Below are 13,798 nucleotides of genomic sequence, written 5' to 3'. Positions count from 1 at the left end.
CATTTGACTTCACATTCTAGGTAGGATGTCTGGCTCGAGGTCAGTGACCATCCATCATGGTTATCAGCAGGGGTGAAATCTAAAATTTGTTACTACCGGTTCTGTGGGCATGGCTTGGTGGTGGGGTTAATGTGACTGGGTGGGCATGGCCAATTTTTTTTTTTTTTTTTTTTTTACTTTTAAAAGCATTTTTTCTACAACCTCTTCGGCTGAAGAGGTTGCAGAAAAAATGCTTTTAAAAGCCTCTTACGATCAGGCAATTCAGCTGGGATCGTCAGAGGCTTTTAAAGGCATTTTTTTTCCTACAGTCTCTTCGGCCAAAGAGATTGTAGAAAAAATGCTTTTAAAAGCCTCTGATGATCCCAGCTGAGCCACGCGATCATCAGAGGCTTTTTTTAAATTTTAAAAGCATTTTTTCGGTTGAAGAGGTTGTATAAAAAAATGCTTTTAAAAGTAAAAAAAACAGCCTCTGATGATCGTGCGGCTCAGCTGGGCATGGGGGTGGGTGCAGGGATTTTTGCTACCAGTTTCTCCGATCCACCCGCCGCCATCGCTACCGGATCGGGCGAGCCAGTCCGAACCGGGAGCATTTTACCCCTGGTTATCAGGGACATTAAGCTCATTCTTGTGTAGTTTTTCTGTGTAATTTTGCCACCTCTTCTTAATCTCTTCTGCCTCTGTTAGGTCCCTGCCATTTTGGTCCTTTATCATGCCCATCTTTGCATGACACATTCCCTTCATATCTCCAATTTTCTTGAAGACATCTCTGGTCCTCCCTATTCTATTGTTTTCTTCTATTTCTTTGCACTGTTCATTTAAGAAGGCATTCTTATCTCTTCTAGCTATTCTCTGGAATTCTGCATTCAACTGCGTGTATCTTTCTCTCTTGTCTTTCGCTTCCCTTCTTTCCTCAGCTATTTGCAAAGCTTCCTCAGACAGACATTTTACTTTCTTTCGTTTCTTTTTCTTTGGGATGGTTTTAGTTGCTACCTCTAGTACAATGTTGCAAACCTCCATCCATAGTTCTTCAGGCATTCTGTCTATCAGATCTAATTCCTTAAATCTATTTGTCACCTCTACTGTATCTTCATCAGGGATATGATTTAGTTCATACCTGAGTGTCCTAGTGCTTTTCCCTACTTTCTTCAATTTAAGCCTAAATTTTGCAACGAGAAGCTCATGATCTGAGCCACAGTCAGCTCCTGGTCTTGTTTTTACTGACTGTATAGAGCAATGATGGCTAACCTTTTTGCTGTCACATGCCAAAAGCATGGGGAGCATGGGGGGTTGTGCGTGTGCGTGCCCACAACTGTAATTCAATATGCCCTGCCCCCATGCACACGACCCGCCCACGGTCCCCCCGCTTTTGGCACGCGATGGCCCGGTGGTGCTTTCTTGGAGCCTCGGGAGGGCGAAAACTGCCTTCCCCACCCCCATGGAGGCCCTCCGGAGGCCGGAAACAGCCCGTTTCCTGACTTCCGGTGGGCTCAGAAGGCCCGAAAATCAGTTGGCCAGCGCATGCATGCGCGCTGGAGCTGAGCTAGGGCAACGCTCTCATGCCCACTAATATGGCTCCATGTGCCACCTGTGGCACGCATGCCATAGGTTCGCCACCACAGGTATAGAGCCTCAGCTTCCCCATCTTTGGCTACAGAGCACATAGTCAATCTGATTTCTGTGTTGACAGTCTGGTGATGTCCATGTGTAGAGTCGTCTTTTGGGTTGTTGGAAAAGAGTGTTTGCTATGACCATCGTATTCTCTTGACAGAATTCTATCAGCTTCATTGATAGAACCTTATTTCATTGTGTACTCCAAGGCCAAACTTGCCTGTTATTCTGTTTATCTTTTGGCTTCCTATTTTAGCATTCCAAGTCCCCATGATGATAAGGACATCATTTTTTGGTGTTACTTCTATAAGGTGCTGTAGGGCTTCATAGAACCGGTCAATTTCATCCTCTTCAGCACCAGTGGTTGGGGCATAGACTTGGATTACTGTGATATTGAATGGTTTGCCTTAGATTCAAACTGAGATTATTCTGTCATTTTGGCGATTGTATCCCAGTATTGCTTTTCCTACTCTTTTATTGATTATGAAGGCTACTCCATTTCTTCTGAGGGATTCTTGCCCGCAGTAGTATACCTGATAGCCATCTGAATTAAATTCACCCATTCCTGTCCATTTTAGTTCGCTGATTCCTAAAATGTCTATGTTCAATCTTGTCATCTCTTGTTTGGACACGTCCAGCTTGCCTTGATTCATGGATCTTACATTCCAGGTTCCTATGGAGAGAAAATCTTTATAGCATCGGACTTTCCTTTCACCACCAGATGCATCCACAGCTGAGCGTCCTTTTGGCTTTGGCCCAGTCGCTTCACTCTTTCTGGCGCTACTAGTACTAGCCCTCTGCTCTTCCCCAGTAGCATATTGGACACCTTCCGACCTGAGGGGCTCATCTTCCGGCATCATATCTTTTTGCCTTTTGGTACTGTCCATGGGGTTTTCATGGCAAAGATACTGGAGTGGGTTGCCATTTCCTTCTCCAGTGGATCATGTTTTGTCAGAGCTCTCTGCTATGACCTGTCCACCTTGGGTGGCCCTGCATGGCATAGCTCATTGCTTCATTGAGCTACGCAAGCCCCTTCGCCATGACAAGGCAGTAATCCATGAAGGGGTTTACAACCATGACATTCACTTAATGACCACCACAAAAACTGGTAATAAAATCGAGTCCAGTGGCACGATGACCTGTTTTATGATGATCAATGAGCAGGCTCTGTTATGATCATTAGTTGAAGATTACCAGTATTAAATATTCCCCTCAATCTTGAGGGTTACAATAACTTTATAATGCCCTTGATTTCCTTACCTGCCAGGTAACAGCACCATTTCCTTATAAAGAAGGTTCTGTAGTCTCTTTTTCCACCCTTAACTATTATAGCATAAAGGACAAATATATATTTTAATTACCACAATGCCTGTTTGTTTTAGATTTTTAAAGGTTCTTCCCCCCTCCAAATTTAATAACAAACATCCAAAAATAATCTTCACAGGTGAGTTCAAAGGAAGGGGCCATTATTCCAAAGTCAAACAAACAAATGATGGAACCAAAATTCACTCTGAAAACTATATCACCATGACAAGTATTTAAAAAATCTACTAAATCTTCAGTGCCAGATAAATGTACTAGACCATAAAAAACATTTATGAGTCACAGTGGTGGAATTACTGCTCCCTCTTTAATTTAATGTGAGCAGTTTTAATAAGTGGAACACTCAGTTAATGCAAACTGATTTTTGTCTTTGCTCTGTATTTGAGGGTAGGGGGGTTGTTAGATGGCGGTTTGAAAGCTAATATCACACACTTTAACTTGTATAATTAAATAGCAATCAAACAAGCAAACCTCTGACAGTCAGTAATAATTATGAACCTCAATGAGAACAAAAAGAGTTTCTGCTTGACAACACAGAGGATTTTTTTTTCCTTTCTTTCAGGACTTAACAGGGAGCATGTGCTGAGCAGTACGATTTTATGCCCTTGGCAAAGCAGGACATAGGCTGTAATGCTGAGGCTGACTCAACATTTCTGCATGAAGCAAGGGACAGTAAAGGTTTCCCTCTCCCACTCAGTACTTAAAAGATAGTAAGGTAGGGAGCTAGATTGTTCTTCAGCATGGTAGGCTCCTTAAAACAGCAGATTGGCCGTCAGCACTTCAAGGTAGGCTAGGTCAGGAAACAGACACCATAAGAATGACTGCAACTTATTTTACTTTTAAGAGGGCATAATAAGATAATTTTGAAATCCTGACAGTCTCTCTCCCTTCTTCTTAGGTTATAGACACTAATAGTGGGGCAATCTTGAGTTTCTTTCTCACCTGCGCAAACTGATGTTTGTCTGTTGTTGCATTCCTTCTTCAAGGTTATCTCCATACTCCTCTACGCTAGCACAGAGGTGCAGAGTAGCTCTCTCTTTCTCTTCCAGTACTTAACTACTGCATCTTAACACTTGCTACTAACAAATGGTGGGGAAACCATACAGCAGGGGTGTCAAAGTCACGTCGTCAGGTTGTTGTCACGTGACGTATTGCAACTTTCCCCCCTTCGCTAAACTGGGGGTGGGCGTGGCCAGCACATGATACATCTGGCCCGCGGGCTGTGAGTTTGACACCCCTGCCATACAGCAACAACAATAAACCAAATGAAAAATGTGTACCTGACAAATTGAAGAAGAGATATTTAGAAATTCCTAGTGGAACTGTAAGGAATTCTGTTTCCTGGGGATATTCCAATTCAGATAATGCAGATATACACTTGGAGACACGAGGCCTATGGCAAAGGAACATGGAAAAACTCTTTCCTAGAAACAATACAATGTAAGGGAAGCTGACACTCAAATGATGTATTTGGTTGCTTTCAGAATAAGAAAGGCATCTTCAAATTAAGATAGAGTGGCTGATAATTTTTGGAAGAGGACTTAAGGGATATCTCTCTTATACATTTTTCATGTGTCCAGCTGACTAGATTAAAAGTCTGTTGGCCTAGACAAGAAATTTTGGCTGTTCTCAGAGGCACCTGGTTTTTTTTATTATTATTATTAGTTGCAAAAAAGAAAATGGAAATGGCCTGCAAGGACCGATCCAGTTTTGCAGTTAAAATATTGGGACTATGATGGTGTGGTGCAGGTTCAGATCCCTGCTTTACCTACCTCACAAGATTATGGTGAGGCTAAAACGGTAATGAAAAAAACATTTATGCTAGATTGTGTCCCTGAGATTATGGATGGGATTAATTTGCAATAGTCATCTATAATTAATATAATTTTTTCTATGGTGAAAACATTTTTATCCAGCAGGGGCAGGGCCATACTGAGGGAAATGCCATCTGTCTTCTCTTAGGGATTTATTAACTGCAGTTGTTGCTTTGAGTGATTTTGCGTTGGAAATGTCTCACATCACAATTTCAAATCAGCATCTTTCTAAAGTTCCCAAACCGAGAACGGACAGTCGGTCAAAGCCCTGTACACTGGGCGTTCAATTTACGACACTGCAAAAGAGGCGCAACTGCGGTATCTTTCCGAGGTCGTTCCGACTTTCTGAAGCCCATCCGGTTGTAAAGTGAGACCAAGCTCTCCTTAGATCGGATCGCCCAGAGCCGCAGGGATGTACCCCGCACATCTGGCTTGGCTTTTTTGAGCCTCGGGAAGAACCTCCCCAGCGGAGAGAGTTGGAAGACTTCGGCCTACAGCCGCCAGGTCCTCCGAGGCCCTTCCTTCCAGCAGGGGTCGCTGTCGCCTCCGACAAAAACTGGGCTCCGCCTCCGCTGCTGCCCTTTGATCCCTGCGGGAAAGGGGAGAAGGACGGGCAACGGAACAGGGACGCGCGGCAGGGTTTGGGCTGGAAGCGCCGGCCGGAGGCAGGTAGTGTGGCTTGCTGGGTCATAGAGCGGGCAGGCAGGCAGGTAGGCGTTGCTCGGCCCCGGGCGAAGAAGCAGCGCTTTCCGCTTTCGTTCTGTCGTTTCGGCGAAGGGAGGCCGGAATCGGACGCGGGTCCGCTAGGCAACCGGGCAAGAGGGCGGGGGTTACACACGCGGCGCAAGATCTGATCTGCTGCTGCGGGAAGTTGTACAGTCGGGATTGCAGCGCGGTTTTTAACCGTATTTACGGTAGGGTTCCCTTGAATTCGACCTTGACGCTTGTCATTGCCTTCTGCGAAGTTTATTCACACACAACACACACACACACACACACACACACGCCTCTTATCCAAAACCAGGAGCTTTGACGTCCGTCGCATTTGTGCTTGGATCCTTTTGGGGATCGGGATGATCCCCAAAAGGATCAGGGGATGAGAAAAATGAGGAGTTGGGCTGTGACCTATTAAATCCGTCTGCCATCCAAGTAATAGCAACGATGCTTGGAGATGGTCTGGTCTCTTGTACATGGTTCCTTGTTGTTCATGGGTGTTCTGCAGGTCATATTGTGTGAGACTGTTAGCAGGTAAATTCAGGCGGTATAGTATTGTATTAATTTATATAATTTATACTTATATAATTTATATAATACAATATTGCACTGCCCTGAGGCATAAAAGTATGAATACTTTTATACTGCTTTTAGAGTTCTGTGTTAAGCGCTGGTGTTTAGATCCAAATAGAAACTTTCTTGCAGTCCACAGCATAAAGTTACAAGCTGAAAACTTAAATGGACTTGCTTCTAGCTAAGAGGCCTACTGGGGTACTCCTTTGATCTTTGACCATCTTGGCTTATTTGCAGTAACAAAAAGGGATTGATTAGGTAGAGTGTGGAACTTTCCGTTCCTCTGATGAATTGATACCCCTAATTTTAAAGGTGGTCCTTCTCTGTCCGTTTCTGAAGAAGCGCTCTCTGGATCCAGGGGATTACTATTACTATTAATACTATCACTACAATCATAATATTTTTGGGGCAAAGTGCTGGAGAAGATATTTGTACAGTTCAGATTTTCTTCGAAAACACTAATTTTGTTGCTTTCTGATGATTTAGGACAGAATGAGTTTTGCTCTTGGAAAATAGCATGTGTCAGTGTGCCTATACATTCTGTGGGTGCCATAGAGCAGGCGGTCTCCAACCTTGGCAACTTTAAGACTTGTAGACTTCAATTCCTCAAAGCTGGCTGAGGAATTCTGGGAGTTGAAGTCCACAAATCTTAAAGTTGGCAAGGTTGGAGACCCTAGTTCTATTGGGTATTTAACATATATATGATGATCATCAGGTGTTTGGACTTGAAATGTCATCAGATGTTAAAGACATGCAGATTACTTCTTAATAACACCTACAGTAAATTAAAAGAAAACAGGCAAATTTAGAATGAGTATCTAGATTCTGTATGGGATGGATGGGATCCAATAAACTGAAATGGAATTCTCTCATGACAGCTCATGGTTGATAGATTTCCAGGTGGGGGAATTAGTGAATCTGCCATGGAGTGTAATTTTATTCCGTTGCTTCAAAGTTTTATTGTTTTGGCCAGGGTGTGGACTCAAGAGCTTGAATAGTTTCAGATGTTCCTGGAATAATAAGTGATGCTGGAGGACCAAGTGACATTTCAAGGAACACCTACCCAAATCTCTTGTTGCGTTGACTGTAGTCTTTCCTGCATATGGAAACCTAGCTGCTATTGTTCATACTCTGGTAGCCTCATTTTTTGATAAGTGGGGGATCTGGCTATGCATACATTGCATCTTTATTGAAGCAACTGACTGGCTACCAATTAACTACCAAACCAAGTTCATGATCTTGTGTTTGACAAAGAGTGCCCTTGAAAATCCGGGAACAGGATACCTAACAGTCTGCTTTTGCCTTTATAGGGTAGGTTGGTTACTAAGGTGATCAGAGGAGATCTTGTTGTGCATCCAGTACTACAATTGACCTATTGTTATTTTGCTATTATTCATAGTTGGACATTCTTTGTGGTGAAAGCCTTGAGTTTTTTTTTCCATTGATGTCTCATCTTTTGCACTGCTTTAGTTTATTAAAATTTACCATTAAAATTATAACTGCTTTAGATTGCCTGCCCAAGAAGAAATAAAGAAATATTAAATAAATAATGTGTAGGTTTGGCTTTCTTTCCTAAGAAAATTTGAATTGTCAAAGCAGGCCTATGCTTCATTTCTAAATCTAACCCTCTTGAGAAAATAATGAAGATTTCATTGAGGTTTTCATTCCCAACCCATTTTTCAGAATATGGTTCATCACAGTAGACTCAAATCAATTTTTGTTAGTCATAGACCAGCAAAACAGTAGACTCATGGATAAATTAATAAATTTCTCCCGCTATTCTTCAGTGGCTTATTTATAAATAGTGTTTGTGTGTGTTAGTATCAGAGCATGAAAGGGGTAATTATTTGCTGGTAAGTTAATATAAACCATTGAGTTATTTTGAATGCGTAATACAGAACTTTGGTGGATGATTTTGTAAATCTGTAAATCTACATCACAGAGCCACACATTTGAATTCAGAAATAAATTGAATTAATTCAGTGCCACATATTCTTCAATGGGTTTGGAATTTTGTGAATCCCATACCTTCCTGCATCTCTTGTTGCTTTAGAATATGTAAGAAGTTGCATCGTTTATCTTGGAAAATTTCTAACGCGCAATGTCCTTTGTTCCAGGGTATGCTATGACAGGGTATAAATTGCTTCTTGGTGCTTTTAAAAATCTAAATGTCTGGCTTGGACTCCTGGTCAAATCTCCTCACAAACTCAGCTCTCCCTGGAGGACCTTTCTTTGTGCTACAAGCCAGTATCCCAGAACAGCAATTCTCCCCAAACATTTCTGTGTTTCTTCCATTCAGCATCATGCATTTTTAATACCATGGTCAAAAAGTGTGACAGGGATTTCGGTCCGACACAAAAGTAACAAAAGCTCACATAAAAATGTGAAACGAACTGTGGAAGAAGACTTGGAGGAGGAAGACACTGATGAAGAGATAACTGATTCAGAAGATGAGTTTGAAGATGATCCCAGCATAGTGAAGAATTACAAAGACCTTGAGAAAGCAGTACAGTCTTTTCGATTTGATGTAATCTTGAAATCTGGTTTAGATATTGCAAGAAAGTAAGTTTAAAATAACTTGTAAGTAAAGGGATTACAAAATATAGCTAATGATATTTTGTTTAACATTGCTAAGAGAAAGCTAGTTAATGGTTTCCCACTGTTTTTATACTTTTTTCCCACCATTTTTATACTTTTTTTATTTGCCAATACTAGTATGTTGAGATAGTATTCTTCATCAACCTTTCCCAATCCAGTGCTACTTGTAACAGCATCTGGAAAGCATTAAGTTGGGGAAGGTCGTTTAAAATGACTTTTGTAGCTTGTGATTAAAATCCCTATGAAAACAGACTGGTCAGTTAAATACTGTAAATTTGGCTATAAAGAAATAATGAGAACTATTAGCATCCGCTGATGGTTATTAAAACAAACAAAATAGCTCTTAATGAGACTATTTTTCCAACTTAATTTGTAGTCTCTTGGCTATTCCTCTAATTAAAGCTTCCAGACACCATAATACACATGCACGTTTCTTGCTTAGATTTTATCATTTGTTTCAGGATTTGGTGTATTTAATATATATAGTAAAAAGCTTTAAATGAAGAGCATGTGTTATCAGCCTTTGTTATTTTACTTGCAGAAGGTAACAAAACAGATTTAAGTAGAAATTGTTCCTGATTTCTGATTACAGACCAACAGTCTCTGAACTGTTCAGTTGATCACATAATGAGAAGATTGGCATTTTGACCTGAAAGCTGTTTAGTTTAACTTATTTGAAGTTACATTTTATAACTGGGTTCTCTGAAATGTTCCTTTCAAGAAAACCTGAATGACCTTAATAGGATTTGCTTCATCAAAAGTATGCATAGGGTTGCAGCCTTATTTAGCTATAAAAAATGCAACATTGATTTTCCTTCTGTAAAAGCTTACTGTGTCTGGAAGTCCATACAAAGTGAATCAATTGCACTAGAGCGGGAAATGCTGAAGTGAAACATTGTTATCATTTATGTTAATTGATATGATCTAACTCAGAGTTTTTCAACTTTGGAAACTTCTTAAGATGTATGCAGTTCAACTACCAGAATTCCCGAGCCAGCATTGCTATAGGGGGAATTTTGGGAGTTGAAGTCCACACTTCTTAAAGTCTCCAAGGTTGAAAAACACTGATGTAGCTATCTATATACATACGATGCAGTGGTAGAAAAGGTGGTTCTTAGTATTTATTTTTGTAAAAAAAAATATATCAAGAATATTAAATATAAAAAATAGGGTTCTTTTTGTTTTAAAGCAAAGTGGAAGATGCATTCTACAATGGTGAGCTTAGACTGAATGGAGAAAAATTGTGGAAGAAAAGCAGATCGGTAAGACTTTTTGAAATTCACGGTATAACCTAAATTAACACGAGAAGTCATGGACAGAATTTAATTCTCATAAATATTACATAGTGAAACAGGATCACCGCACTATATAAAAAACATTTGTCTTTACAGCATTGAGACCTAAGTTTATTTATTATTATTATTTTTTTGCCATCTGCTTATTTTTATTTCTAGAACTGTTTACATTTCAATAACCAGATTATTAAACAGTTGCATGTTGTATTATACAACTAATACTGCATTTCAAAAATGAGCTAGTTCAATGTATCTCTTAGACATAGTCAGATGAACAATTGGAGTAAGTTCATCTAAAATTGTGGGCATGCATTCTTCATATTTTATTTCACTTTTGAAGAATTCTGGCTTCTTAATTTGATCATTGTGTTCAACTAGAACTCTGTTTTAATTGTAAATTAGGAGGAAGGCTAATGGTTACTGCTTTGTTGGATTTTTTGAGGTGGCACCATCTCAGTGCAAATTCTGTGGAACAGCCTGCCCCTAGTACTGAGGCTGGTTCTCTCACTGGTGGCCTCCCAGAAGTTGCTTTGGAGAGTTTGTTCACCATTGGCACTTTTGGCTTCTTCTGTATATGATAATTGTTATTTTGGGAGGAGGACGATTGAAGCATATTGTTTTGTCCTTTTTATTAGGGGCTGTAGCTAATTTTTACTATAAACTTTTTATTATGCTATATGTGGCTATAAATTGTCATAGATCTGGTAGATTCAGCACATAGAAACTAAGTTAGTAATAGCAACAACCATTTAATCATAGAATAATTTGCTTCTTATGCAGAAATTATTAAGTTTAGCACATTACAGTAGAGGTATGATGTTTGATTCTTAGAGTAAGAGTTCTATATTATTTTGAAAATCGGTTAAGGAATTCAGGCAATAGGGGAAGAGAAACTATTCAGTGCCACATCCTACCAATCTTACACTGCCATCTATTCTTCCCATGATCTGGAACTGTGTTATGGAAATAGGCTGATTTGACCCATCACCATTTTACAGGCAAGGTAACAAGACACACATCATGTTGCTGTTCAGTACATAATAAGGAGTTTTGCTTGGTTCTAGGAACCCGGTTGTTGTGGCTTGTAAACTATAGAATGGAATGGAATGGGAATAGTAAAATTGAATCATAGGAGTGGAAGGGACTTCAGAGGTCTTCAAGTCCAACCCACCTCTCAAGGCAGAAGACTTTAAGATACCAAGATTGTCTTTTTCTTTAAAACCTCCAGCGATGGAGCACCCATAACTCTGGGAGGCATTTCGTTGATTAATTGTTCTTACTGTCAGGAAATTTCTCCTTCGTTCTTAGTTGGATCTCTCTTTGACAAGCTTCCAGCCATTGCTTCTTGTCCTGCCCTCAGGTGCTTTGGAGACTAAGTCAATCCCCTCTTCTCTGTGACAGCCCCTCCAATACTGGAAGACAGCTATCATGTCATCCCTAAACCTTTTCTTTGTTAGGCTAAATACACCTAGTTTCCTTAACTGTTCATTGTAGAATTTAGTCTCCACATCCCTTTTTGTTTCTCTTCTCTGTGCTCTTTCTAGACTTGCATCTTTGTTGAGGGTAACTACTTCCCTCAGCATAGTATGCAACGGACCGGACAGCAAAGAGATACATTGCTGGTTAAACTCACAGATACTCACAGACTCCGAACAGTGAAAAAAAAACAATCTTTACTCTTAGTGAGAAAACAAACTTGGTTTCTCAAAACAATGATAACACGTCTTCGAATAATCACTCTCCAACACAAAACATAGTTTGCTTACAGTTCTCTTCAGTCACACACAGTCCCTCATCAGGAGATCAACCATCAAATAGCAGGAGCAGGAGCTCCCGGGCTTCCTGTCTACTTTTATGGCTGCCTGATCATAGCACAGCCAATCATTCTTCTTATATCATTTAAAGTCACAAACATAGTTTTCTATATATTACCTACCCAACCGTAGGATAAATATCCAACAATCTTTTTTGTATCTTAGTGATCAAAATTGGATATAGCATTCCAAGTGTGGACTCACGGGTGCAGTATATGGTTTATGGTGTTGTGTCATATTACTGCTGTAGCTTCTTTATTGTGGCTCTTATGTTTCCTGGACTAGAAATGTCTGATAATGGGTTTACAGTAACTTTCCTATACATGCGTACATTCTTAAGGCACAACATCCTCGAATCATGGAATTTATGCCACAAAAAAGCACATGTATTAAACAGTCATATTGGTAACTTTCCTCCAAGCTTCAAAATGGTGGGAATGAAAGCATTCAAATCAATATCAGGCAAGTTATTCATACAGTCGCTCAAGGAAAAAAATGGACTATTTTTCTCTCTCCCCCCCCTCCCTTTTCCCCCCCTTCTTATTCTTCAGGTAAAGGTTGGTGATACGTTGGATCTCATTCTTGGAGAAGACAAAGAAACAGAAACAGCTGTAGTTATGCGAGTTGTTTTAAGGAAAGCATCTGAGAAGAATGAGAATGATAAATACAAAGTGGTGTTGAGGCGCTGGAAAAACCTAAAGGTGCCCAAGCAGGATGTATTGAAGTGAAAAAATGAATTGCATGTTGTGATTGATTTGTTGTGAGCAATCACATTTATTGTATAATATATAATTTTTTGTTAAACAAAGTTTTTTTTTAAAGGTTATTTTATGGCATGCCATTTTCCTTACTATAAACATTACTACTTCTGTTCCATGACTTTCATTTGCTGTATGCTGTTTTCATTTCAGAGGGTAGGAAAAATAAAATATTGTTTTTAATGAGAAATAAATAAAAGGAAAGCCTGATCTTAAATTGTCTTGGCTGTTGCTTAACCACATGACCCAGAAACTCAAATGCTAATCTTAAGGGGAAACATTACATTTAGAATATTTTTGTCACTTGTTTACATCAAAAAGGAAAATATCAGATAGATTAGTAGTATGTTTCCATTTCTAGGAATGAAAACTGAAATAAGTAATTTCTATTTGCTTTCCTCTTTATCCAGAGGTGGCAGTGTGGAATGTAGCTAAATCTGCTGGCCACTGTATTTTCACTTGTATAAAACAGAGTTCCTTCATGCGTAAAATGGTTATAAAAATAGAGGGGGTACTGTTACAGTTGAATCATGTATATCAGGAAAACAAGAGTGCTACTAGACTGAGTTTGCCATGTATTTTCTCACTTGAAAACCCAGTGAGAGTGTAAAGCTCTGAAACAGAAATAGATGGGAGTTACTATTTACGTCAGTGTGCAGTGCAGCTCTGCATATTCAGTCTTCTATGGACATGTGATCTATGGCAACTCAGGTGCTCATTAGAATAGACATGTGGCCCTGTACCAAAGTTCATGTCTGATTTTAATTTGGCTCACTGCTGCAAAGTACATTACTTCTGTTTAGCGAAGGCACCTTTAAAACCACCCTGCTTTTATTCAGCTGACAGAAGACTTTGGCTGGATTTCATCCTTATTATGGCCCATCTATTACAGAGATGCTGACATATTTTACATACATAAATTATGAGGGCATACCAGCTAGCTAAGGAAATGTGAGAAAATGTAAAAAGTAATGTGTGTATGTATGTATGTATGTATATATATTATATATATATGTATGTGTGTGTATGTATGTATGTATGTATGCATGCTTACATATACTCTTACATATACTCTTTCAGGGAAATTTTATATATATACATACATACATACACCAGGTAAATATATATATAGAGAGAAACAGAGTTGTTTTATAATGGTATATTTGTGAATTAAAAACCTGTTACCATATTAAAATAAAATTGTTAATTGTAGCTCAATAAATTTCATGTAAGAAATTGTATGAATGCATTTTGTGCTCTCTTCAAGGATATGCTGATCACTGGAAGCTAAAATGTTTCCA

At 39.5% G+C, this 13,798-nt stretch overlaps 1 protein-coding gene across 3 annotated transcripts; it reads left to right on the top strand.

Annotated features, from left to right (window-relative positions):
• The first annotated feature begins 5,331 nt into the window (after positions 1–5,331).
• Positions 5,332–12,707, top strand: MTRES1 (mitochondrial transcription rescue factor 1). Of its 3 annotated transcripts, none has more exons than XM_070932822.1 (4): positions 5,332–5,410; positions 8,150–8,594; positions 9,820–9,892; positions 12,291–12,707. In XM_070932822.1, exons 2-4 carry the CDS (start codon positions 8,158–8,160, stop codon positions 12,465–12,467), a joined length of 687 nt encoding a protein of 228 aa, XP_070788923.1. In that variant the 5' UTR covers positions 5,332–5,410; positions 8,150–8,157; the 3' UTR covers positions 12,468–12,707. The 3 variants fall into 3 exon arrangements, with proteins under 3 accessions (XP_070788923.1, XP_070788922.1, XP_070788924.1); XM_070932821.1 differs by having other exon boundaries at positions 5,345–5,414; XM_070932823.1 differs by lacking the exon at positions 5,332–5,410 and adding an exon at positions 5,447–5,659.
• Positions 12,708–13,798: the final 1,091 nt, after the last annotated feature.

The sequence above is a fragment of the Pituophis catenifer genome, unplaced genomic scaffold (assembly GCF_029215685.1).
Source record: "Pituophis catenifer annectens isolate HBS135680 unplaced genomic scaffold, rPitCat1.0.hap2 SCAF_1, whole genome shotgun sequence".
NCBI lineage: Eukaryota > Metazoa > Chordata > Lepidosauria > Squamata > Colubridae > Pituophis > Pituophis catenifer.
The sequence above is the reverse complement of the archived record's forward strand: the minus strand, read 5'-3'. Positions and strand labels throughout refer to the sequence as shown.

Coding starts and splice junctions, on each gene's coding strand:
- MTRES1 (XM_070932822.1), top strand. CDS start 8,158: ATGACAGGGTATAAATTGCTTCTTGGTGCTTTTAAAAATCTAAATGTC. Junction 8,595..9,819: donor GGTTTAGATATTGCAAGAAA/GTAAGTTTAAAA, acceptor TTTGTTTTAAAG/CAAAGTGGAAGATGCATTCT. Junction 9,893..12,290: donor TGTGGAAGAAAAGCAGATCG/GTAAGACTTTTT, acceptor CTTATTCTTCAG/GTAAAGGTTGGTGATACGTT.